The sequence below is a fragment of the Vulpes lagopus genome, chromosome 2 (genome assembly GCF_018345385.1).
Source record: "Vulpes lagopus strain Blue_001 chromosome 2, ASM1834538v1, whole genome shotgun sequence".
NCBI classification, from domain to species: Eukaryota; Metazoa; Chordata; class Mammalia; order Carnivora; family Canidae; genus Vulpes; species Vulpes lagopus.
In genome coordinates, this window is record NC_054825.1 from 74,091,493 (window position 1) to 74,116,900 (window position 25,408).

General features: G+C 37.2%; 1 protein-coding gene across 3 annotated transcripts in view; it reads right to left on the reverse strand.

The window, feature by feature from the left end:
• Window positions 1-1,003: 1,003 nt before the first annotated feature.
• KNL1 (kinetochore scaffold 1) overlaps window positions 1,004-25,408 on the reverse strand; it is a 66,262-nt gene continuing 41,857 nt past the window's right edge. For 2 of the 3 annotated variants that reach the window (XM_041735399.1, XM_041735406.1), the window contains exons 14-26: window positions 17,943-18,058; window positions 16,424-16,514; window positions 15,705-15,821; window positions 14,747-14,834; window positions 12,181-12,255; window positions 11,986-12,025; window positions 10,600-10,701; window positions 10,091-10,191; window positions 5,581-5,649; window positions 4,825-4,934; window positions 4,304-4,422; window positions 3,476-3,598; window positions 1,004-2,712 (exon numbers count right to left, since the gene is read on the reverse strand). In XM_041735399.1, coding sequence (XP_041591333.1) covers window positions 2,598-2,712; window positions 3,476-3,598; window positions 4,304-4,422; window positions 4,825-4,934; window positions 5,581-5,649; window positions 10,091-10,191; window positions 10,600-10,701; window positions 11,986-12,025; window positions 12,181-12,255; window positions 14,747-14,834; window positions 15,705-15,821; window positions 16,424-16,514; window positions 17,943-18,058 — 1,266 coding nt within the window. In that variant the 3' untranslated portion in view covers window positions 1,004-2,597. Of the gene's footprint in view, window positions 2,713-3,475; window positions 3,599-4,303; window positions 4,423-4,824; window positions 4,935-5,580; window positions 5,650-10,090; window positions 10,192-10,599; window positions 10,702-11,985; window positions 12,026-12,180; window positions 12,256-14,746; window positions 14,835-15,704; window positions 15,822-16,423; window positions 16,515-17,942; window positions 18,059-21,910; window positions 21,968-25,408 lie in introns of those variants that run through there. The other variant, XM_041735413.1, reaches the window with a different exon arrangement.

Here is a 25,408-nt window from a genome sequence, read left to right on the forward strand (position 1 = left end):
GAGGGGAGGAGTAGGAGAGGGACAAGCAGACTGCCCACTGAACATGAAGCTGAATGTGGGGATCGATCCGACAACCCTGAGCCGAAATCAAAAGTTGGTTGCTTCCCTGACTGAGCCACCAAGGTGCCCTATATTTTCCCATTCTATACATTGCCTTTACATTATGTCCTTTGATGCACAAGTCTTAAATTTTGATAAATCCAATTTATCTATTTTTACTTTTGTTGCCTGTGCTTTTTTGGTGTCATATTCCAGAATTTATCGCTAAATTCAATGTGGCAAAACTTTTCCCCTATGTTTTCTTGTAAGAGCTTAATAGTTTTAGATCTTACATTTAGTTTCTTTGATCCATTTTGAGTTAACTCTTGGATGTAGTGAAGATAAGGGTCCAACTTCATTCTTTTGTATGTGGATATCTATATTTCCCACCACCATTTGTTGAAAAGTGGATTATTTTTTGAGGTGATGAAAATGTTCTAGAATTGTGGTTACACATATCTGCAAATGTACTAAAAAATCACTTAACTGTGCACATGATGTCAATTAAATTTCAGTAAAGTTTTAAGAAAAAGAAAGTTAAAAAAAATAAACACAACATGGAATACTGGTCCTCACTCTTAGTGTTTCTGATTCAGCAGGTTTAGGGTAAAGCTGACACTAGTAGTCTAGGGACTATTAGCTCAGAGAAATGATAGTTTCCGGAGGAACTTCAAGTAGTTTTCTTTTACTATCTTTCAGAGACACAGACATAGGGAAACTATGGTCTGTGTCTGGTTCTTATTCTCAGGTCCTGACATATTTTAATCTTATCTCAGTTTTCAAATAAGTGGGTGTTTCTAGAAGGGGCTTCCTTCAAAGGTCTACTGAATACATGGTAAAAAAACCCTGAAAAACCTCTTCATAAAGAAACACTACTTAAAAAGATTTCATATAATAAAGTTATTTTAATAGTGAAAAAAACAATTTCCAAAAAATTTTATAAAAATAGCCAATCCTTTGAACAAATGCAAATAATTAGGTAAATGTAAATATTACAATTATGTAGAAACCCAGGAAGCAGAGACCATAATTACAAGCCAAATCATTCTTGGAGTTGGTCATTCCAGGTTACCAAAATGGATAAAACAAAACTACTTCTCAGGTTTGCAGAAAAGAAAGAAAACAATTCTAGTAGGAGAACTAATTTAAGTTTCTTGGGAAACAGACCATATTGTGGTGACTTTGTTTTTCAAGGAGTTCATGGAAATAAAAAACATCTACATTTTGATTTTTATGGAAAATAAATTTTATGTTGACTTTTGAAGCTTAAAACAGAACATGTGATCTTTTTTACCAATAGCTCAGAAGTAAAAGGCAATTTAAGAGCGAAGATGAGGGGGCAGCCCGGGTGGTTCAGCAGTTTAGCATGGCCTTCAGCCCAGGGCATGATCCTGGAGACCTGGGATCGAGTCCCAGGTCAGGCTCCCTGCATGGAGCCTGCTTCTCCCTCTGCCTGTGCCTCTGCCTTTCTCTCTTTCTCTCTCGATGTCTCTTATGAATAAATAAATAAAATCTTAAAAAAAAAAAAGTGAAGAATATTCATTGGACCCATAGGACTTTAACCTGATCCTAACGTATAAAGCAAAATTGTTAAGGAGTTAGTTTAAAAATGAAAATATATTTTAGTTTAGAATTAAATATAAAAGAAACAAAAATTATCATGATTAGGATTTAACTAAACTTTGGGTAAAAGTTTTTTTAACTCACATTAAATTCATTACTATTGCCAGAACTTGACAAAATTGGTGGTTCTGAATGTGATACTGCTTGAAGTACAATTATCTGATAGAAATAGACCGAGAATCTTGCTAAAGCATCCTTCAGAAAGATGGAAATTGCCCAGGCAGGAGAGTATCTCTCTATACAGCTCTATCTATTATCTCCTTACTACATCACAAACACACAAAAAAGTTAATATATTTACATATGTGTACTGGGCCATAATGAATTAACTTTCCCTACAAAATTATACTTACTAAGAAAACATTAGTAGACATCATATAATAAAAGAAGGCAAGGCCCTCAAGAAAAGATGGCAGCCGTTTGAATAGCTAAGAGCTATTGCTTTTTCTTAATAACAGTTTTGGAATGGAGAAAAAGAAGGATGAGTAGTTTGTAAACAGATATATCTCTATATATTCAGAATTTCTGATAGGCAGACGCCAGGCAACTTAAAAATCATAGCTCTATATATGAGGAAATGGCTAATGTTTTTGTCAGTGGTGACAGCTCTTCTTATACCGCTTAAGTTACTTCTTAGGGCTTTACTATAGCAGAGAGCACAACTTTAATTAGAAGAAATTTTCCCTAAGTGTTCTACTATTTAAACCTTTTGTAAAAAGATGAGCAGGTTAATATGCTATTTGAGGCCATCCATCATTCCTGACTAGAGACATTTAAAAACTAACCATACACATTAACTGTAACATCATCAGAAGGAATTTTACTAAGCTTCTTTCTATGACCTAAAGACAAAGATTAAACAGCAATGGATACTCTGACATAATATCGTTATGAAGTACACTGTTCTTGGCTGTTATAACTGTAGTCCATTGGGTCTAGTGATAGAAATGGCAGTCCTGAAGCAGATCTTGGTAAATTTGCTTGACTACATTCTTTAGGTAGTTGTTCTTCAGTGGCACTTTAGATAGAATTGCAGTGATTTCATCTTGGCTGGAAAGAACAAAAGGTTTATTAATTTTTCTGGGAATTTACTTATCTTCATTTCAGTGGAATTCATGTTTTTGGGTATGGGCTCTCAGCCTCTTAGGAAGCACAAATAGGCAATTCTAGAAAGTCTGTCCAAGTTGGAAATGAGATTCCAAAAATAAGACCTATGAGCAAATCTGTATAAACAGTGAAGTATCTTGACTTAGCTAAAAATCTAAACTGTTGGTGTTTGTTCATGGATTTGAGGTGGGTACATTCTAAATTCCTCAATCTTACAAACTGTTAGCAGTGTGTCTAAAAATTCACAAAATATATAGTAGGAATGAAATATTGTTATATCTGGTTAGAAAGACTAATTGAGAAAAGCATTATGACTGCACAGCTTTTTAAGTGATTAAGTGATTATCCTGTTTTTAAGGCCATAGAAGTTGTTTATATATGATCTGGGCTAAGTTTATATCCATTTTTTCCTTCCTCGTTCCTTGTTTTAGGTAAGAGTATTGAAAAAGTAGAGCAAGTATAAAAGAGACCAATGGTCTCCAGCATCCACTGGAGCTAGAAATAAAGGCCACTGACTTTAAAAGAATAAAATTTTCAAAATGAAGTCAGAGGGAAGCATCATTCGGCACTCACTATGGATTATCCATTACTGGTATATCCAATAATGGTATATCCATTATTTCTGATCACTTTGAGAGATCTTTCAAATGATATAACAAAGGTAAAAAGGTAGTTAGGAGCCCTATCCTGCTGGCCCTTTACTTACCCAATGTTTCCAAGGTGCTTTTGAATGGAGAAAGGTAATGGAACAGTTGGAAAATGGACTGAAAGAGGCAAAGTTATCTCAAATTTTGCAAATGCTGCAGAGCTGGAGAATAAAAGCCTCAATCTATAAAAGACAAATCCTTAATTAAACATACAAAACAAAAACAGAATGAAACAAATACATTTTCCTTTTGTACTCATATGAAACTTAGGTGGCACATTATTTCTTGTCCTTATCAAATGGAAAGAGGGTAAAACATTTCGAACAAAGTAGTATTATGGTTGTTCATTTTCACTGTCATAAAACTCATTAAAATAAATCATTTTAATAATTTTTGAGTAATTACCTACTTTTATGAATTGAACTATGTCCCTCCCTGTCATCCAAATATTCAAGCCCTAGCCTCCAGTAAGTCAGAATGTGACCTTATTTTGGAAGTAAGGTCATTGCAGACTTAATTAGTTAAGATGAGGTCCTACTGGAGTGGGATGGTACCCTAATCCAAAATGATTAGTGTCCTTACAAAAAGGGGACATTTGTATACAAACATGCACACAGGAAAAAAAATCATGTGAGGATGAAAGTAGATACTGGGATTATATATTTATAAACCAAGGTATGCCAATGACTGCCAGTAAATCACTAGACATTATGACATGGGTATGGAATAAGATTCTCTTTCACAGCCCATCAGAAAGAACCAACCCTGCAAACATCTTAATCTCAGACTTTTAGCCTCTAGAACTGTAAAACAGTAAATTGCTATTGTTTAAGCCCCTGAGTCTGTAGTACTTTGTTATGGCAGCCCTGGGGAACTAATATACTTACTCAGTATTAGTCACATTTATGTTCATTAGGTTATAATTTGGTCCCCATCTCTTTAAAAACTCAATTTCCTCTCCAAGGAGTCTACAATGGCTCACTACCAATGAGATTTCTTGAAGCATCTAGGAAAAATTGGAGGGAAAAAAAGAAATTGTGAAAACATTTCAGTTTTCAGTGGCTCTTTCATAAAGAATCCCCTAGGGATCCCTGGGTGGCGCAGCGGTTTAGCGCCTGCCTTTGGCCCAGGGCACGATCCTGGAGACCCGGGATCGAATCCCACATCAGGCTCCCGGTGCATGGAGCCTGCTTCTCCCTCTGCCTGTGTCTCTGCCTCTCTCTCTCTCTGTGACTATCGTAAATAAAAAAAAAAAATAAATAAATAAATAAAAATAAAGAATCCCCTAAAGTTAAATAATTTAATGCATTTATAGTTTCAGGATCTAGTATTAAATATATACACTTTCAGTTCTGCTTTCTGGGACAGGTAACATAACTTTCCTTCAAAATGCTCCAATCAGATTTACCTTGGGTATTTGATGCTGTGTTGTACATTTTTTCTTCCAGGATTCCTTTTCCTCAATGTACTGGAAAATAAGCTTATGAACTAAAAGGGAGGAAGGAGGAGCTTTATCCTCTGAGGAAGGAAAAAAAAAAAAATCAAAACAGGGCATTACTTACTTTCAAATAGTTTTTTTATACATAAGCTAGAAATATTATATAAACTAGGAATACTTTCCAACTATTAGATGTCTAAGTATCTTCTCCACTTTTAAGCACATAAATCAACATATATATAGTGAATATAGATATTCTTATAAAAATCCAAGCCTTTATCATATACAGAATAGAACTTGGTTAAAAGCATGGGCTTAAATATAACCTAAACCTGAGTTTAAATCCTGCCTTTCCTTACAACCTAAGTGATCCTGAACACACTTACTTTTGAGTTATCCTTAATTTGTAAAAACATGTCAAACTGTTGATATAATTTTCTTAAACTGTTGATATAATTAATACAAAAGCCTGATATAGTATAAGTACTCAGAATAGTAGTTTTTCAATTGTAGAAATAGCTATTATTAATCTTTGCTTAAAATCTAGCAATAATCCTACCCAATATTCAGAACATTATCCAAGAAATTTTATGTCTAATACACATATTTAAGGACAAATTATTATTATTGTTTATACTTAATTTCCTATGCGAAAAAGTTCTCAAGGAGCAAAATTAAATTTATAAATATTCAAAAAATTTTTAGTGGATAAATGTTTGGACTTACCATCTAACCGAGATTGAAAATTCAAGTCAACAATCTTCCTACAAGCCTTGTCCAGGAAAGGGAGATCAACTAGGAAGAACCAGAATAAAAGTAGTACTTTTTTTTTTTTTTTTTAATGATTTTATTTATTTGAGAGACAGAGTGAAAGCAATGGGGGGAGGAGTAGAGGGAGAGGGACAAGCAAATGCCACGCTGAACACAAAGCCCAACATAAGGCTCAATCTCATGATCTGAGCTGAAATCATGCTGGGTGCTTAACCAATTGAGCCACCCAGGTGCCCCAGTAGTTCTTTTTATTATTTGATTTTAAGCCACATACAACCCTGTACTTTAGAATCCTATTCTTTCTAGGTAGCAGGGTATTTTATTTGGCAGTTAAAGATGTATCCTTGAATGGTATTTTTCTTTATGTATGTTAAAGGCTCCCTGCTGAGACTATTGAACTACACTTACTGGCAAGTCTTTGAAGGCAATTTAAGGTATAGTACATTTATTATAAATATATCAAGGCCTCCTCTATTGACTTTTGTGCAAAGAGAACTATTCTCAGATACCATATAAAAAAATGACTATGATCTCTTCACACCTACATGTGAAATATATATATATATATATATATACACACATATATATTTTACTCATGACAGACACAGAGAGAGGCAGAGACACAGGCAGAGGGAGAAGCAGGCTCCCTGCAGGGAAGCCCAATGGGGGACTTGATCCCAAGACCCTGGGATCATGACCTGAGACAAAGGCAAACGCTCAACCACTAAGCCACCCAGGTGCTCCCTATCTTTTTATAAATACAGTGAAAATGATTTATGCTTTTAGCATTACAGTAATGAGTTTAAGGAAGCCAGGAGAGCTGCTTCCTCTTCCAAACTCTAGAGTTACCTTCTATCTCTTAAATTCAGATTCTTATTATTTTGTTGAATATTTTCTATGCTTCTAGTGTTAGGCACTAGGATATGATTGTGAGACAGACATGATCAATTTATATTCTCAAAAAGCTTACAGCTCAAGAAGATACACAGATTAATTACACTAATAAACATACTAAAAACTACATTCAGTGATAAGTGCTATTAAGGAAAACTGCAGGAAGCAATAAGAACATATATAATAGGAGGGCATTAGTAGAGGGAGTTGGTAAAAGGAGAGTCAGGGAAAACTTTTGTGCAAAAGTGATAACTGAGCTGAGCTCTTAAGGATTATTAACAGAAATCTATTTTAGTGAAGAGGGATGCTATGGTCTGAATGTGTCCCTCATCAAATTTATATATTGAAATCCTCATGCTCAATGTGATAGTATTAGAAGATGGACCTTTGGGAGGTATTTATTAAGGTCATGAGGGTAAAGCCCTCAAGAATGAGATTAATGCTCTTATAATAGAGACCCTAAACAGCTAGCTTGGCCTTTCAGTATGTAAGTACACAATGAAAAGTCTGCAACCTGGAAGAAGGTTCTCACCTGACCATGCTGGCAGCCTGATCTTGGGACTTCCAGCTTCCGGAAATGTAAGAAATAAATTTCAGTTGTTTAATAAGCATTCTTATGGCTTTTCTTTTTTAAAGATTTATTTATTTATTCATGAGAGACACATAGAGGGAGAGAGGCAGAGACACAGGCAGAGGGAGAAGTGGGCTCCATGCAGGGAGCCTGATGCGGGACTGGCTCCCAAGACTCCAGGACCATACCCCTGGGCTGAAGGCTGGAGTTAAACCACTAAGCCATCCAGGGATCCCTGGGGCTTTTCTTTTTTTAAGATTTTATTTATTTACTTGAGAGAGAAAGCAAGAGACAGAGCATGAACAGAGAGGATGGGGATGAGGAAGAGGGAGAAGCAGACTCTCTGCTGAGCAGGGAGCCCAACGCAGGGCTCGATCCTAGGACCCTGAGATCATGACCTATGCTGAAGCCAGACGCTTAACTGGGTGAACCAGCCAAGTGCCCCAGTTTATGGTATTTTTGTTATAGCAGTCCAAATGGACAAAGATGAGGGAAAAAGGTTCTAGGCATAAAAAAAATCATTATGAAGGTCCCATGGTAGGATGGAACATGATTGAGCATGAAAAGACCAGGATCTTTTTTTTTTTTAAGATTTTATTTATTGAGAGAGAGAGAGAGAGAGATAGCAAGCACAAGCAGGGGACATGGCAGGCAAAGGGAGCGGGAGAAGCAGACCCTCCCCCTCCAAGGAGCAGGAACCCAATGCAGGGTTGATCCCAGGACTTTGGGATCATGAACTGAGCTGAAGGCAGACGTTTAACCACCTGAACCACCCAGGCACCTCCTGACCAGGATCTTTTAAGGAAATGAAAGAGGGGGATCTGGCTGGCTCAGTTGGGAGACATGTGACTTTTGATCTCAGGGTCATGAGTTCAGGCCCCATATTAGGTGTAGAGCCTACTTAACAAAAAAAAAAAAAAAAAAAGAAAAAAAAAAAAAAAAAGAAAAGAAATAAAAAAAAGAAAAGAAATAAAAAAAAAGAAAAGAAAAAGGGAATGAAAGAAATCCACATGCCAAAGTACAGAGAATAGTTTAAAATGAGGCAGGAAAAGGAAGAAACATTCAATTCATGCAGGATGTTATAGGCCATAGCAAATGTTTTGATAATTAGTCTAAGAATATTAGGTGCATGGTCAGATTTTCAACAATCACCATTGCTGCAGGAAGGAAGATGAAGTGGAGAGGAAAAGGAAAGGATCCAGAAAGGCCTGCTGGAATGTTATTGTAGTCATTTGATTAGAGATGACTATTGATAGGAAACCATGAAATGTGGATCAGTATCATGAAATTAAAATCAAGAAGTCTTATTGATAATTAGATACGCCTGGTAAGGGATAAAGAGGTAGAGAGTGATTTCTAAGTTTTATTTTTCATTTTTTTCTTTTTAAGGTTTTATTTATTTATTCATGAGAGACACAGAGAGAGAGAGGCACAGACACAGGCAGAGGGAGAAAGCAGGCTGCATGCAGGGAGCCCGACGGGGACTTGATCCCCGGACTCCAGGATTGCACCCTGGGCCAAAGGCAGGCGCTAAACCGCTGAGCCACCCAGAGATCCCCTTATTTTTTTTTTTTTTTTTAAGATTTTTTTCCATTTATTTATTTGAGAGAGAGATCTGAAACAGGAGGAGTAGCAGAGGGAAAGGTACAAGCAGACTCCACGCTGAGCACAGAGACTTATGCAGGGCTCAATCTCATGACCCCAAGATCATGACCTGAGCCAAAACCACGAGTTGAATACTCAACCAACTGAGCCACCCAAGCGCCCCAATGATATTCTATGAGAAAGGAACTTTTGGGCAGCGCTAGTGGCACAGTGGTTTAGTGCCGCCTGCAGCCTGGGGTGTGATCCTGGAGACCCAGGATCAAGTCCCAGGTCAGGCTTCCTGCATGGAGCCTGCTTCTCCCTCTGTCTGTGTCTCTGCCTCTCTCTCTCTCTTTCTCTCTCTCTTCCTGTGTCTCTATGAATAAATAAACAAAATCTTAAAAAAAAAAAAGATTTATTTTTTTTTTTTTAATTTTTTTTTTATTTATTTATGATAGTCACAGAGAGAGAGAGAGGCAGAGACACAGGCAGAGGGAGAAGCAGGCTCCATGCACCGGGAGCTCGATGTGGGATTCGATCCCGGGTCTCCAGGATCGCACCCTGGGCCAAAGGCAGGTGCCAAACCGCTGCGCCACCCAGGGATCCCAAAAAAAAGATTTAGAAAAGAAAAAAGAAAAGGAACTTGTAAGGAGGATCATGTGTGGAGGTTGGGAGACTGTGAAGTTTGCTTGGCCATGCTGAAATTTTTTCAGAGAAATGACCTGAAGATACTACCAGGAGATTCTCAACAAAACAGCTAGGACTCTGTCATCATACAATGATTCTACCTACTTTGATAAGCCTATCGATACATACAGAACTTCCAACTAACTTTTTAGGTTAACTTAGGTACCAACAGAAAGTTAAATGTCACCAATCATTAGAGTAAATCCTCTACCACAAAACACAGATGGAATAAAGGAACTCAGAATAAATAGAGGCAAATAGCATGTTGATCCATTATTTGGATATATAAAATTTTTCTTTTTTTTTTTTTAAAAGATTTTATTCATTTATTCATGAGAGACACACACATAGAGAGGCAGAGACATAGGTAGAGGAAGAAGCAGGCTTCATGCAGGAAGCCCAATGTGGGACTTGATCCTGGGACTCCGGGATCACGCCCTGAGTCAAAGGCAGGTGCTCAACTGCTAAGCCACCCAGGCATCCCAGGACATATAAAATTTCTATCATCTTAATGTAATTCAACAAAGGTCAATTTTCACTAGTCGAATTTTTTATTCTTTATCTAATAAAATTATATTATCACAAATTAAAGTGAATGCCTCTTCTAAGATTTTCAGCAGTGCTTTTGTTATGTCAATAGTTATTATTGTATTACAATAAAGATTGCATTCTTTAATGAGTTTAGTCATACATTTTTCTGCAAAGGAATTCTCTTTTTTTGCTACTCACCTACTGTCTCTCCAAAGGTGATAGTAAGTTCTATTGTGTCATAAAGAAAGGTGAATACAGCTTGATCATCACTCCACTCAATGGCTTCCCACTCAGACAAGCTGGAGAGAAATAAACAAGACAAAAAAGTTTTTTCTGAGGTAAAAGAGGAGAGTTAACTTCTGATAGCAGGCAAACATACCGGAATCAGCGGCTGAAGTTTCTCTACTGGCTTGGGGGACAATCAATATTTTGATTCAAATACTGTGAATGTTCAAACATGTTTTTCAAAGAATTGACTCAATTTTGAATTGTGTATCAAAGAAAATCCAAGTTTAGGCAATATAAAGTGTTAAGTATTTTTAAAATTATAATTTCGTAGCTTTCCCACTTTGTATACCTTCTGCTTGATGGTACATTGACTCTGAGAATGTATTGTACTATAGGTTAAAATAGTGATAACAAATTACAAACACATGTCAACTGTGGTAATGGGATAAAACAAACTAATGATACTTGCTTTTCCTTACCTCAACTGATCCATTAGCTCTTCAGTTCTATCTGTTTGTTTTTGTACAAAGTCTATTTGAGCAAGGGTCTGCTCTTTCTGTACTTCCAGTTCTAAGAGATTTCTGCAAATCAAAGTAGGTAGTCATATAGAGATAATGCTGTTGTCAGAGAATTTGGACTCCATTAAAATAAAATGTTTATAACAAGAAGTCACATGCTCGATAGTTCCCCACTGAAGTGAATGGCATCCATTTTTATTTTCTTAGGGTCTTTCTTTTTCTTTCTTTCTCTCTCTCTCTCTCTCTTTTGGATAAGCATTAATCAGAAATGTGGGTCTAATTAGGAAAGGCTTAAATCAATGGTCTCAAAATTAGGATCCATGAAGGTATCCTTGAGGATTTGTATATTAAGATTATTAAAATTTACCTTTTATTTAGGTGATAAAATATAAACATAATGTAGATCATAAGAATGCCCATCTTAAAACTGAGACATGCCATAATTTTGCTGCCAATGTTTGGTTTTGTTTAGTTTATTAGAGCTAAATAGAACTTATACCTTTTTAGTCAATTTAACTTTATTTTTTTTTTTTAATTTTTTTATTTTTTTATTTTTTTTTATTTATGATAGTCACAGAGAGAGAGAGAGGCAGAGACACAGGCGGAAGGAGAAGCAGGCTCCATGCACCGGGAGCCCGATGTGGGATTCGATCCCGGGTCTCCAGGATCGCGCCCTGGGCCAAAGGCAGGCGCCAAACCGCTGTGCCACCCAGGGATCCCTAGTCAATTTAACTTTAGCTAAACATTATCACCTGTCAAATTAATGTCAGTTGGAATTTTATGGGTTTGTCATTATTTGTATTTGATTCCTTTTAGTCTTTTTTTTTTTTTAAAGATTTTATTTATTCATTCATGAGAGACTGAGAGAGAGAGGCAAAAACATATGCAGAGGGAGAGGCAGGCTCGCTATGGGGAGCCCAAAGAAGGACTCAATCCCAGGACCCTGGGATCACTGCCTGAACCAAAGGCAGACGCTCAACCGCTAAGCCATGCAGGTGCCCAATTCCTTTTAGTCTTATAGTTTAATAAGATCCATGACAGTAAGAAAACTATACCTCATTTTATACTTAGTAGAATATAAAAATACAATATAGAAACAGCTTAATGCTAGGTTTATTTTCTTCAAAAGGATTCTACTATTCAAGCTTGAGAAATAGTATCTTGGATTAATGCTTTGTAAATAGTAAGTGCTTAGAAAATTTTGTCAACTAAGATGGGTCAAGTTCAAGGTGGAGCAGAAGTCCTGAGTCAGTCTTAAGTCAATACTCATGTGCCAAATCGCCTCAGTTTTTGGAGGCAGGAAGTCATAAAGCCTTGTAAAGTTTAGCTTATTTTCTGAAGGCTGACCTTTGGAGCTCATCTTCTTCAGTTTTCAGCTGTTCTAGTTCTTTGGGAAAACAAAAACAAAAAAACAATTATATCAGAATGGACACATTAAAATGTTGCTACAAAAATCATCTGTTCTATTCTGTATCATTTAATCTCACCTAAATAAAGATAGGTTGTTGATTTCCCATTTATCTCCTTAATTAATTCAGTTACCTTTCTCTGCGGCTCTCATTTCAGAATCCCATTCTTCCATAGGATTGTCTTTCTCTTCATCCAAATTCTTAGTTTCTAAGTAGGCAATATGAATTAGAATAACTCAGTCAAAAATAACCAGAGATGAGAAAAAAAGATGGACCCAAATGAAGTATTAACAATATTTCACAAACACTTATCATTCCCCACCTTTCCTCACCAATAAAGCACTAAACTATAATTATAGTTTCATACAAAGACTTGCTTCTAGTGGCAAAGTGATATGGCAATATTTGATCTCCAATAGCAACTTCTCAGGGATAACTCTGAGGTGTGAATTGTTTATATGTAATTTGCATACATCAATGTTATTGTTAGGCAATCCATGGGTAAGAAGCAGGAACACATACCCATACACAAATGCATACATGCACATTTTAAAATTTTGTTTTTGAGACCTTAAAACCTCATCCTTAAAAAAACCTCTTTCCCCTTCCACATCCAAACAAGTTTAGATTTTTACCTCAAAAACCTAATTTGAGTCTATTTTTTTCTTCATCAACATAAGCCTTCCTTAATATAACCTACTGTCTTTTCTTTGTTAACCTTACCAGTCCAGTAAGTACTTAAATCATGTAAGAAAGGAAGATCTAAAAAGGACTGTAGGAAAAACTGATTGTAGAGAATGTTAAATGTCAAGCTCAGGCGTTTGGACTTAATTTTGTTCTAAATAGAAAGACAAGTTTTTCAAGGAAGTAACAATGAAAATTGTTTTTCATAATTACTTAGTCTGGCAGCAATGTGCAGGTTGGACTAGAAGGAGACAGAATAAAGTTAGGAATGTATAAAGATTAAAGACTTGAAATAGCATGTCAGAATTGATAGCCTTAATGGGAATGGGAAAGAATACAAGAGATGCTGAAGTAGTAGATATGACAGGACTTGGTAAGAGAGACTCACAGTTTTTAGCTTTTTACAGTATATAATAATAGTGATGCCTTTCATAGAGGTAAGAAACATCATAGGGAGAGCAAGTTTTCAGATTTTATTTTGGAAATGGGAGAAAACAATAAATTCCACTTTATTCACAGAGTTTAAGGTGCTTAAAGACATTTATTTTGCATAGTGGTTCAGCAGGAAGCTAGAAATGTTAAGTCTGGAACTCAGAGAGAGGAGGCTAAAGATGTCCTCACTCAGAATAATTATAAGCTACTCAAGGTGAAAATCTGTGTTTATAATACCTTTTTCTCTGCTGGTAAGCACAGCATCAGGCATGTAGTAGGTGTTCAACAAATGATGAATTTAAATGAATTTGGGAATCATTCATACAAAAACAAATGTTAAGGGCAGATGAAAGCATTAAGGGAGAGAATACAGAAATGAGTGGATGATAAAATCTTAATGCCTACACAGGAGGCTAGAGAGAAACCAATAGAAAGGCTAAAAGGAATAGTCAGAAAAAAGCATACGGTCATAGTAGTACAATATCACAGAGGTTTATTTTATTTATTCTTAAAAAGATTTTATTTATTTATTCACGAAAGACACAGAGAGAGAAAGGCAGAGACATAGATAGAGAGAGAAGCAGGCTCCATGTAGGGAGCCCCATGTGGGACTTGATCCCAGGACTCCAGGATCATGCCCTAAGCCGAAAACAGACATTCAACCGCTGAGCCACCCAGGCGTCCCTCACAGAGGTTGAAATAGATGAAAGGTTCAGAAAGAAAATTATCATCTCCGTCAAATGTTCAAAGAGGTCAAGATGGCTAAGGACTAAAAGATTCCAAATTTGATAATTATGTGGAATTTTGTGTTCAAGAAAGCAGTTTCAGGACAAAAATACTAACAATTCAGGACTATGAGAGGTCAAAGGGAAAGGAGAGATAATTTTCAAAGAAATAAATTCATCTATTTAAAAAAATAAGATTATGATCTACGTTATGAAGAGCTTTCTTTTTTTTTAAAGATTTTATTTATTTATTCATGAAAGACACACACACAGAGAGAGAGAGAGAGAGAGAGAGAGAGAGAGGCAGAGACACAGGCAGAGGGAGAAGCAGGTTCCATGCTGGGAGCCTGATACGGGACTCAATCCGGGGTCTCCAGGATCAGGCTCTGGGCCAAAGGCAGGCACCAAACCACTGAGCCACCTAGGGATTCCCCCCCCCCTTTTTAAAGATATGAAGAGCTTTTTTTTTTTTTTTTAAATTTTTATTTATTTATTCATGAGAAAGAGAGAGGCAGAGACATAGGCAGAGGGAGAAGCAGGCTCCATGCAGGAAGCCTGACTGTGGGGCTTGATCCTGGGACTCCAAGATCACCCTGGGCTGAAGACGGCGCTAAACCACTGAGCCACCCGGGCCGCCCCTATGAAGAGCTTTCTAAAGAGATTTATTTATTATCTTGGGCATCTCTTGTTGATTATGCTATGGATGACCACAGGAAAAGAGTTTTATTTTGCTCTAATTTAATGTCTCAAGTTGCTAATACCAGGCTTCAACATAAGTGATACTAGCAATCTGTACTGTAGGGAAGTATTTAGATAAATTTAAATTATCTTTTTGGAAAAGTATTCAAAATACTTTACCTATTTCAACTTCAGCGAGACAGTTCTCAATCTTCTTAAGTATGTTGTCCATCTCATCTATCCTTATCTGAAGTTTCTTCCTCTCATTCTAAACACACAATATTATATTGTCAAGTTAAATCTCTAAAACAAACTTCTAAACAAATATTTTAACATTTATAAATGGTTAAACTTGCTGACATATTGCTATATCATGAATTCGCAAACCTTAAAATGAAGGTCAAAGCTTCAACTCTGGGCTTAAAATGTTTTTAAAAAGCATACATAACATAAACTTATATTTTGTACTTTCTTTTATTCCAATATTTCCATGTATGTAAGATGTTAAACATATTACTGAAAACAAAATTCTATTTTTTTTCCCTTAAGATTTTATTTATTTAGGGATCCCTGGGTGGCGTAGCGGTTTGGCGCCTGCCTTTGGCCCAGGGCGCGATCCTGGAGACCCGGGACCGAATCCCACGTCGGGCTCCCAGTGCATGGAGCCTGCTTCTCCCTCTGCCTGTGTCTCTGCCTCTCTCTCTCTCTCTCTCTGTGTGACTATCATAAATAAATAAAAATTAAAAAAAAAAGATTTTATTTATTTATTCATGAGAGACACAGAGAAAGAGGCAAAGACATAGGCAGAGGGAGAAGCAGGCTTCATGCAGGGAGCCCGTTGTGGGACTTGATCCCAAGACTCCAGGATCACCCCTGAGCTGAAGGCAGATGCTTAAACACTGAGCCACCCAGGCATCTCGAAAATTCTATTTTTTTAAAGATTTGGTTTTAAGTAATCTCTACACCCAACATCAGCTAAACCACTGAGCCACCCGGGCTGCCCCGAGATTTCCTACTTTTAATAGATAGAACCCCACATCTTTGTGAACCATGTTCCCTAGGAAGCACTCTTCATATTCTACAACCACTATAATTTTAATAGATCTTTCTTTTTGTGCTTTTCACTGTCTCAAATTACCTGAGCTGACTGTACCAGCTTGGTATAGAGAGCCACTTTTCCTTGGTGAGTAAAAACTTTAGTCATCTTGGTAAAATGTGATTTTATTTTGTTCAGGTAAATTCCAAAGACCTTCAGCTGCAAGGGAAAAATCAAAGGTTAGAGCGTACTAAAACAAATGAGTTAAGAAAAACAAATGGTCAAGGAAGGCTGGTTCAGCTGCTCTGTGCTAAGTTTTGCCCATGGTAGACTGATTCCTAAAGCCGGGCACTTCTCATTTGCAAATTTAATTACATTTCGTAGTTTAAGAACAGAACCAAAGATCTCAACTTTAATTCTTGCTTTTAATTCATTCATTCATATTGCAAACTAGAAAGTGACAAGCTCTTAGTTAATAAAACTTTTTAAATATATTAGAGCACATATAAAATGAGTTGCTAATTATTTAACCAATTAAAGTAAATATTTTCCCCATTTAAATCTTAGTGAAAAGTAAACAAGTAGGAGGAAATTCTAAATAAACTTCAAATATATTTCATATATTAAATTGATCATTTCAGGTTTCAAAGATTATATATTTTAAGTTACTCCCATATAATTAAATAAAATCCTTTGTAACATACTATATTTGAGAAGTTAAAGAACTCGTCACTAATTACCAAGTAACAATTACTTATTTCACAATAAACAGGTTCAAAATGTCTATACTGATTCCCATTCAGAAAATGAACTAAAAATACCTCTTCATCAGAGCAGTGTCTCATTTTTTCCCACAGGTTCCTATTTATGTCAGTCAACAATTTATCCTGGTTCAATGCAGAAAGCTTTAATCTAAAATATAGAAAAGTTAATAATTAGCACAGGGTTCAGAAGTCAGCTTGGATGAGCCAACGGAGATTTACAGGCATACTTAATTTAATTCTTCCTAGTTCTTTTGTATATTAAAAAAGGGAAATTCATTCAAGAACAGTGGTCAGCCTGATTATTTCAATACTTGTAGTACAGTTTAAGAATTTTATGCATCAAAAAACTTCGCTCACAATCTTAATCAACTTGTTCCAATATGAAAACATGTTGCTATTAAAGAATCCTTAAGGCCTATCAATGCATAGTGATTTTGAATTTGTAACTGCCATTTTAAGTAAAAGTTCCCAATTCAGTCTTATCTCACCTTTACACAAAAGCATTTATAAAAGTAGCAAATTATATATTAGTTTCTTTTTATTAAGAAATTAAAAAAAAAAAGAAATTTCTATCAGGGTTAGAAGATACTAAATACAGAAATGTGTAAGTGTAAAATCAAACAGTAGAGCGCATCTAAACAGACTGCATTGCATGTGAGATCCTACATTATTCAAAATAAAACATTCTAAGACAAATTTTGAGACACTTAACTCTTTTAAACATGAAAATAAACTTTTCTGTCTTGTTCATTGATGAGCCCCAGTACATAGTACTTAGTACTGGCACATAGTAGGTGTCAATATACAGTTGAATGAAAAACCAGAATCAGACGAATCTGTAGTATTATAATTTAACAGCATCTTAAGTTTTTAGTTTTAAAACTACATAGTTCTTTAAAAATCATTTTATTTCTTTTCTGTTAGATTGGTACAAATTTAGTGGGATAGTTCTAAGTAAGTATGATATAAATATATTTTGGGTTGCAAGTCTAATTACCTGAGGAAGTTTAGATATACCTCATCTGTAAATTAGTACGCAGCATCTACATACACCAAAGCACTGAGCAATATAGTCTGAATAATACCATGTTCTTTCATATATCCAAATCAAGGGCAAATGTGATAAAATTATAAAACTAAAGGCAATCTTGATTTCAGGCACTATATTAAATTTCTAGAGGGTATTATCTTCTTTTGAAGATGTTCTTTTGTAATCAATTTATGGTATCATACCCTTATAACCATTTACTGGGGAGATATTTTTGCTATGAGTGGCATGAAAATGTTTTACACACACTATTTCTACTGCTCATTTCTACCTGCTGAGTAGGATTATTATGCCTTATTTATTGATGTTGAAATGAAAGTTAAATGATTTATATAGTTACACAGCTAGTGCTGTTGCCAGGATTGTACTTCAATCTTTTTGCCTACAAAACTGATTTTTTCCATATACCGTATCACACTGCCAACTAATGCCATGAACTTTTTCCTATGCCAGTGTTTTTCTAATTAAAACTTTACCACAAAGATTATACATCCATCCAACAAAGCACACACAAAAATACTTTCGTACTCTTCAATCTTTTGGCAAAGAGCTTCACAATCTTCTCTATAAATCTGTATCTTGGGTCGGTAAACATACTGACTTAACATCAGGTCTTCCAGAGTAGGTGGTGTGTTTACAGTAAACTGGAAAAAAAAAGAAAATCAGTTCCTCAAAACTGGTAGTTTGAAGATAAAACCATGTTTAAGAGCGGTTTCAAATTTCAAAGTGCTTATTTTATAGTTCTACAAAGAAAAATGTGATTATTCTATGAAAATGATACATTGGTAAGCTACTAGTTGGAATGTGAATACAAATGTCTGACATCAAAGTCCATTTCCCACAGATGTGTAGTGGATGTTCCACTCACATGTGATTGAACAGTAGTTTGAAAATGGTTATGTGTTGTTTTCAGAAAATCGATACCTAAAAGTTCAAACTTACCAGGAACCCTTTCATTAAAAGAAAGAAAGATGCCAGTTTCCTAAGATAATTCTTTTCTTTTCCCATTCTCTAGCTGATCCTTACTTCTATCCCAGTTTGAATTCAAACTTTTCTGACATATATAAAATAAGGCAGTAAAATTTTGGTTATTTATTTTATTTTAAAAAGATTTTATTTATTTATTCATGAGAGACAGACAGAGAGAGAGAGAGGCAGAGACACAGGCAGAGGGAGAAGCAGGCTCCATGCAGGGAGCCTGACGTGGGACTCAATCCTGGGTCTCCAGGATCAGACCCTGGGCTGAAGGTGGTGCTAAACCCCTGAGCCACCCGGGCTGCCCAAAAAATTTGGTTATTTTATTTTAATTTAATTAATTGATTAATTAATTTTAAATTTGGTTATTTTAAAAAACATTTTATACCTCTAATCCAATGACTTTTTTTTACAATTAAAAAATATTTTATTTATTTATTCATGAGAGAACCAGAGAGAGGCAGAGACACAGGCAGAGGGAGAAGTAGGTTCCTCGTGGGGAGCCTGATGTGGGACTTGATCCCAGGACTCCAGGATCACAACCTGAGCCAAAGGCAGATGCTCAATCTCTGAGCCCCACCTAGGTGCCCCCCCCCCCTTTTTTTTAAGATTTTAAGTAATCTCTACACTCAATACGGGGCTCAAACTCACAACCCCGAGACCAAGTCACATGCTCTTCTCACTGGATCAGCCAGGTACCCAAAATCCAATGACTTTTTGATGTCCTTTATACAGTACTGAAAAAGCCAAATCAGCTCCTTATATCACATTACATATAAAAACCAAACAAAAATCGCACAACTGCCCATTATTCATAGCCAGTATGGTACAGAATAAGTCATTTTACAACTCCAAGATCTGGTCTCATCTATAAATTGGGCACAATATTGACCAGTCTTTTAAGGGTAAATTTTTTTTAGGTTACCAAGTCCAGGCCTGATAAATCTAATAAACGTTAGCTTCTTCTCACTCTCTTTTATTTAATAGATTAAAAGGAAGTAACTGAAGTTTTGTTTTTTTTTTTTTAAAGATTTTATTTATTTATTCTTGAGAGAGAGAGAGAGAGAGAAGCAGAGACACAGGGAGAAGGAGGAGCAGCCTCCATGTAGGAGCCTGACACAGGACTCGATCTTGGGTCTCCAGGATCATGCCCTGGGCCGAAGGCAGATGCTAAGCTGCTGAGCCACCCAGACTGCCCCAGTAACTGTCTTTCCTCTATCCCTAACACAACTAGCAGATGTGCTAATAAAGTATATAAAAGTGATAAAAACAATTATGACTGAAGTTGACTCTCTTTCTTAAAGGCATTTTAAAAGCTAGATTTGTAAGTAAAAATCAAAGCTTATGCACTGATTTCAAAAAGAAATGGAAACATTAGAACTCAGATTGTGCTTTTTATTTATTTTTTTAAAGATTTTATTTATTTATTCATGAGAGACACAGAGGGAGGCAGGGACATAGGCAGAGAAAGAAGCAGGCTTGCTGTGGGGACCCTGATGTGGGACTCCATCCCAGGACCCTAGGATCATGTCCTGAATTGAAGGCAGATGCTCAACTGCTGAGCCACCCAGGAGTCCCATATTGTGCTTTTTTAATTTTTTTAAAGATTTTATTTATTTATGCATGAGAGAGACAGAGAGAGAGAGAGGCAGAGACACAGGCAGAGGGAGAAGCAGGCTCCATGCAGGGAGCCCAATGTGGGACTCGATCTCAGGACTCTGGGATCACGCCCTGAGCCAAAGGTAAGTGCTCAACTGCTGAGCCACCCAGGCGTCCCCATATTGTGCTTTTAAAACATGGTTTTCTCACTCAAAGACATCAAGCCTCCTAGGGAAAATGGCTAACTGCCAAATGGTTGGCAAAGAAATATTTCTTTTTATAGAAGTATTTGGACAATAAATGAAAAATAATTAGTTTACAATTACTACTTTACAACTCCTAGTGAATGACTAGATCTAGATAATAATCATCAATGACTATCTGTGCATCATCACCAGACATTATTTCCTGATGGAAGCATGACTTAAAAAACAACCTCTGAATCTGATAAAGCCTATGCCAATCAATAAAAAGTATAAAAGAACAGGTTAAAATAAAATCTGGGGGGATCCCTGGGTGGCTCAGCAGTTTAGCGCCTGCCTTCAGCCCAGGGTAGGATCCTGGAGTCCCAGGATCAAGTCCTACATCGGGCTCCCTGCATGGAGCCTGCTTCTCCCTCTGCCTGTGTCTCTGCCTCTCTGTCTCTCTCTGTGTGACTATCATGAATAAATAAATTTAAAAAAAATCTAAAAAAAAAAAAATCTTTAAAATAAATAATAAAATAACATAAAATAAAATCTGGGTGTGCACAATTGACAAAATGCATATTTTGGTAACTCTACAGAAAAACCTGGTTTCTTCATTAAAAAGAAAAAAAAGGAGAGAGAGATGGAAGGGGACTTTACAATTTAGAAGATGACTAAGAGATAGCAATCAATTAGAATATATTGACCTCATTTGGTTCTTAATGTAGTAAATGGGAAAATAATGCTTAAGACAATCAGGGAGGAGAACTGGATAGCTCAATAAATTGAGTGTCCAACTCTTGATTTCAGCTCAGGTCATGATCTCAAGGGTTGTAAGATCGAGGCCTGAGTCAACTCCACACTGGCAGTGGTGCCTGCTTTAGATTCTCTCTCTCCTCTGGGGTGCCTGGGTGGCACAGTCAGTTAAGCCTCAGACTTTTGGTTTCAGCTCAGGTCTTGAACTCAGGGTCATGAGATGGGCCCACATGGGTTTCACCTGGAGTCTGCTTAAGACTCTCTCCCCTTGTCTCCTACCCTTGCTCATGCTCTCTTTCTCTCTGGGAAAAAAAAAAAAAAAAAAGGAAAGACAATCTGGGAAATATAAATCTGACTGAATAGTCATTTTTTTAAAAAAAGATTTTATTTATTTATTCATGAGAGACACAGAGAGAGAAAGAGAGAGAGAGAGAGAGGCAGAGACACAGGCAGAGGGAGAAGCAGGCTCCATGCCAGGGGCTTGACGTGGGACTTGATCCTGGGGCTCTAGGACCAGGCCCTAGGCTGAAGGCAGCACCAAACCTCCGAGCTACCCGGGCTGCCCTGAATAGTCATTTTAAGGTATGACTGTTATATCTGGATATGTTTTTAAAGTCAGTATTCATCTTTTTATAGGGGTACACACTGAAATGCAGATAAATTGATGATGCTTGGGATTTGCTTCAAAATAACAGGGGTGAGGAGTAGGGAAACGTAGAGATAAAACAAAAGTTGATGATGTTTGAGTTGAAAAAGAGTAGGTTCCCTCTCAGACCTTCATAACCACCAGTGAAACACAGGGCCGTGCTCCCAGAGATTCATCAGGACAGCAAGTGTCAATAAGTATCAGGCTTACATACTATGGGTACATACTGGCTGCATCCGCCTATACTGTATGCAATAGCTAGGTTAATTTGCTGAACCTTGAGCCCAGGGCGATGTACACAAGCAATCTTCCTCTCTTCACATATCCATTTTGATTAAGTATCCAATTTATGCACAATCAGTTCTTGGGTATTTCAGGCCTGGCAGGGGTACCTGCAATAAATATTTCTTTGACCTGATTGAGAAGGGTAAGAGTGTAAATTATAGTACTTCTGCCCAAGGCACTCCATGGGCATGTTGATGGTCTTGGGGTACCGCAATAACACCTTTTGCTTGTGATGCCTGCTGAGCTCCTATAACTGCAAATACATATGGGTGCTGTATATGCATCTGTAAGGGGTAGTACATACTTCTCTACTTGCCTCAAGAATACTTTCCCCAGGGTTACCTAGCTGGCTTGGTAAAACATGAGACTTTTTAACATATGACTCTTGATCTCAGGGGTTGTTGAGTTCAAGCCCAACACTGGGTATAGAGCTTACTTAAAAAAAAAAAAAAAAAAAGAATAAAAAGAATATTCTCCCCAGTTCCACCCTAAGAGACTCACAGTTATCCAAGTCCTGTATCAGATGCTCATAGCTGTGAACTTCATTTTCCATGATCCATATATAATCTATCTTTGGTCTTTCCCTACTTTAGGATCTTTAAATTTCTTTCCTACGATAGCATAAACTATCTAGATGGGTTTGTTCCCAGATCTATTTCCCTAACACTGACCCTCCTGATCTCTGCAAGGCCTGAGAGCAAAGAAAAAGATTTAGACCCTTAAGTGTTAACTCCTGAGGTATTCTCTCCTTCTTCAACCCTCTCAGCAACTCTCTGTTCCTATCTATCCCTTCTGTTTCTCCCTAGTCCCCTGGTACTTTTTCTGCTTTTCCTAAGGATGTAGACTCTGGATCCACACCTAGGCAGCTTTCCACTCCCCATATAGAGCTGAAGCAAGAAAATTCTGGTGAGAAGGGGCAACTATGGTGATAAGAATAATGATGTTGGGGGACGCCTGGGTGGCCTAGTGGTTGGGCGTCTGCCCTTGGCTTGGGGCGTGATCCTGGGGTCCTGGGATCGAGTCCCACATTGGGCTCCCTGCATGGAGCCTGCTTCTCCTCTGCCTAGGTATCTGCCTCTCTCCCTCTCTGTGTCTCTCATGAACAAAAAAATAAAATGTTAAAAAAAAAAAATAATAATAATGAGGTTGGGGACCCAAAAGATGTGTCCCATTTTCCCATTTCCATCTTTGATTTACACTTCACATCTATTAATTTATTTTTTAAAAATATTTTATTTATTTATTTGAGAGAGAGAGAGAGAGAGAGAGAGAGAGAGAGAATGCTCACACAAGCAGTGAGACGAGCAGAGGAAGAGGGACAAGCAGATTCCCCACTAAGTGGGGAGCCTGACAAAGGGCTTGATCCTTGGACCTGAGATCATGGCCTGAGCTGAAGTCAGATGCTTAACCAACTGAGCCATCCAGGCTCCCCTACACTTCACATTTAGATATACAATACTCCTGGAATTGATTTTTTTCTAAACAGCCTTATTTGAGATTTAATTCACATACCATATAATTCATCCATTTAAGTATACAATTAAATAATTTTTGAACTATTTTCCTTTTTTTAAAAAATTTTTGAACTATTTTCACAGGGTTGTGCAACTATCAATCACAACCTAATTTAGAGCATTTTCATCCCCTATTAAAAAACCTTGTACTCGTTAGGTGTCACTCTTCATTCTCTTCTACCCCCATCCCAGCCCCAAGTAACTAGTAGTCAGTTCACCTTTTGGCTATTATGACCAGTATTCATGTACAACTTTTGTGTGGATGTATATATTCAATTCTCTTGGGAATATACTTAGAAGTAGAACTTCTGAATCATATAGTAGCTCTATGTTTAACCTTCTGAGGAAATGCCAAACTGTTTTCCAAAGTGGGTGTGCCATTCCCACCAGTAATGTATGAAAATCCTAATTTCCTGACATCCTTGTCAACACTTTCTATTTTTTTTTTTAAAGATTTTTATTTATTTATTCATGAGAGACACAGAAAGAGAGAGGCAGAGACACAGGCAGAGGGAGAAGCAGGCTCCATGCAGGGAGCCCTGTGTGGTACTCGATCCTGGAGTCGAGTACCTGAGCCAAAGGCAGATGTGCTTAACTACTGAGTCAGTCACCTAGGCGTCCCTATTTTCTGTCTTTTTGTTTTTGTTTTGTTTTGTTTTAATTTATGATAGTCACAGAGAGAGAGAGAGGCAGACACAGAGAGAGGGAGAAGCAGGCTCCATGCACCGGGAGCCCGATGTGGGATTCGATCCCGGGTCTCCAGGATCGCACCCTGGGCCAAAGGCAGGTGCCAAACTGCTGCGCCACCCAGGGATCCCCTATTTTCTGTCTTTTTGATTGCAGCCATTGTAGTCGGTGTGAAGTAGTAATTCGTTGTGGTTTTATTTATTATTATTTTAAAAGATTCATTTATTTTAGAGAAAGAGAGACAGAAAAAAAGAGCACACCTGACCAAAGGGAGGGATAGAGGGAGAGGGACCAAGAGAGAATCTTAAGCAGACTTCCTGCTGAGTATGGAGCCTGACTTGGTGATCAAGCCTGAGGTCATGACCTGAGCCAAAACCAAGAGTAAGTTGTTCAATGATCTGAGCCACCCAGCTGCCCCGCACTGTGGTTTTACCTTGCATTTCCTTAATGACTAATGATGCTAAACACGTTTTCCTATAATTACTGGCCATTTGTATATGTTCTTCAGAGAAATGTTTATTCAGATCCTTTTGACTATTTTAAGATTTTTTTTTTTTTTTGACAGAGAGAGACGGAGAGAGAATGCACACAAGCCAGGGGAGGGGTGGCAGGCAGAGGGAGAGGGAGAGGGAGAACCAGGCTCCCCAAGGAGCAAGGAACCCAATGTGGGGCTTGACCCCAGGACTCTGGGGTCATAACCTGAGCCAAAGGCAGATGCTCAACCAACTGAGCCACCCAAGTGCCCCCTTTGACTATTTAAGTTGGGTTGTCTTTTTATTATTGAGTTGAAAAAGTTCTTTATATATTTTGGATACAAGTCCTTTATAAAATGTATGATTTGCAAATGCTTCCTCCAATTCTGTGGGTTGTCTTTTCACTTTCTTGATGATACCATTTGTAGCACAGAAGTGTTTTGATTGTTTTTTCTGGAGAGAGTGAGTAAGCAGGGGAGAGAAAGAATAAAGAATCTTATGCAGTGGAAGCCGAACATGGGGCTCGATCTCGCAACCCTGAGATCACGAAATCAAGAATCAGATGCCCAATTGACTGAAGCACCCAGGTGCCCCATGTAACACAATTTTTAATTTTGATGAAGACCAATTTCTGTCACTTGTGTTTTTGGTGTTCTATAAAATTGATTTTTGTGTATAATATGAAATATGAGTCAAGGGTCATTTTTTTCCTATGGATATCCAATTGATACAACACTATTTATAGAAAAGACCACTGTTCTGCAGTGGCATCTTGGTCATAAACCAAATGTCCATATTTGTTTTTGTTTTTAAAGATTTTATTTATTTATTCATGAGAGAGAGAGAGAGAGAGAGAGAGAGAGAGAGAGAGAGA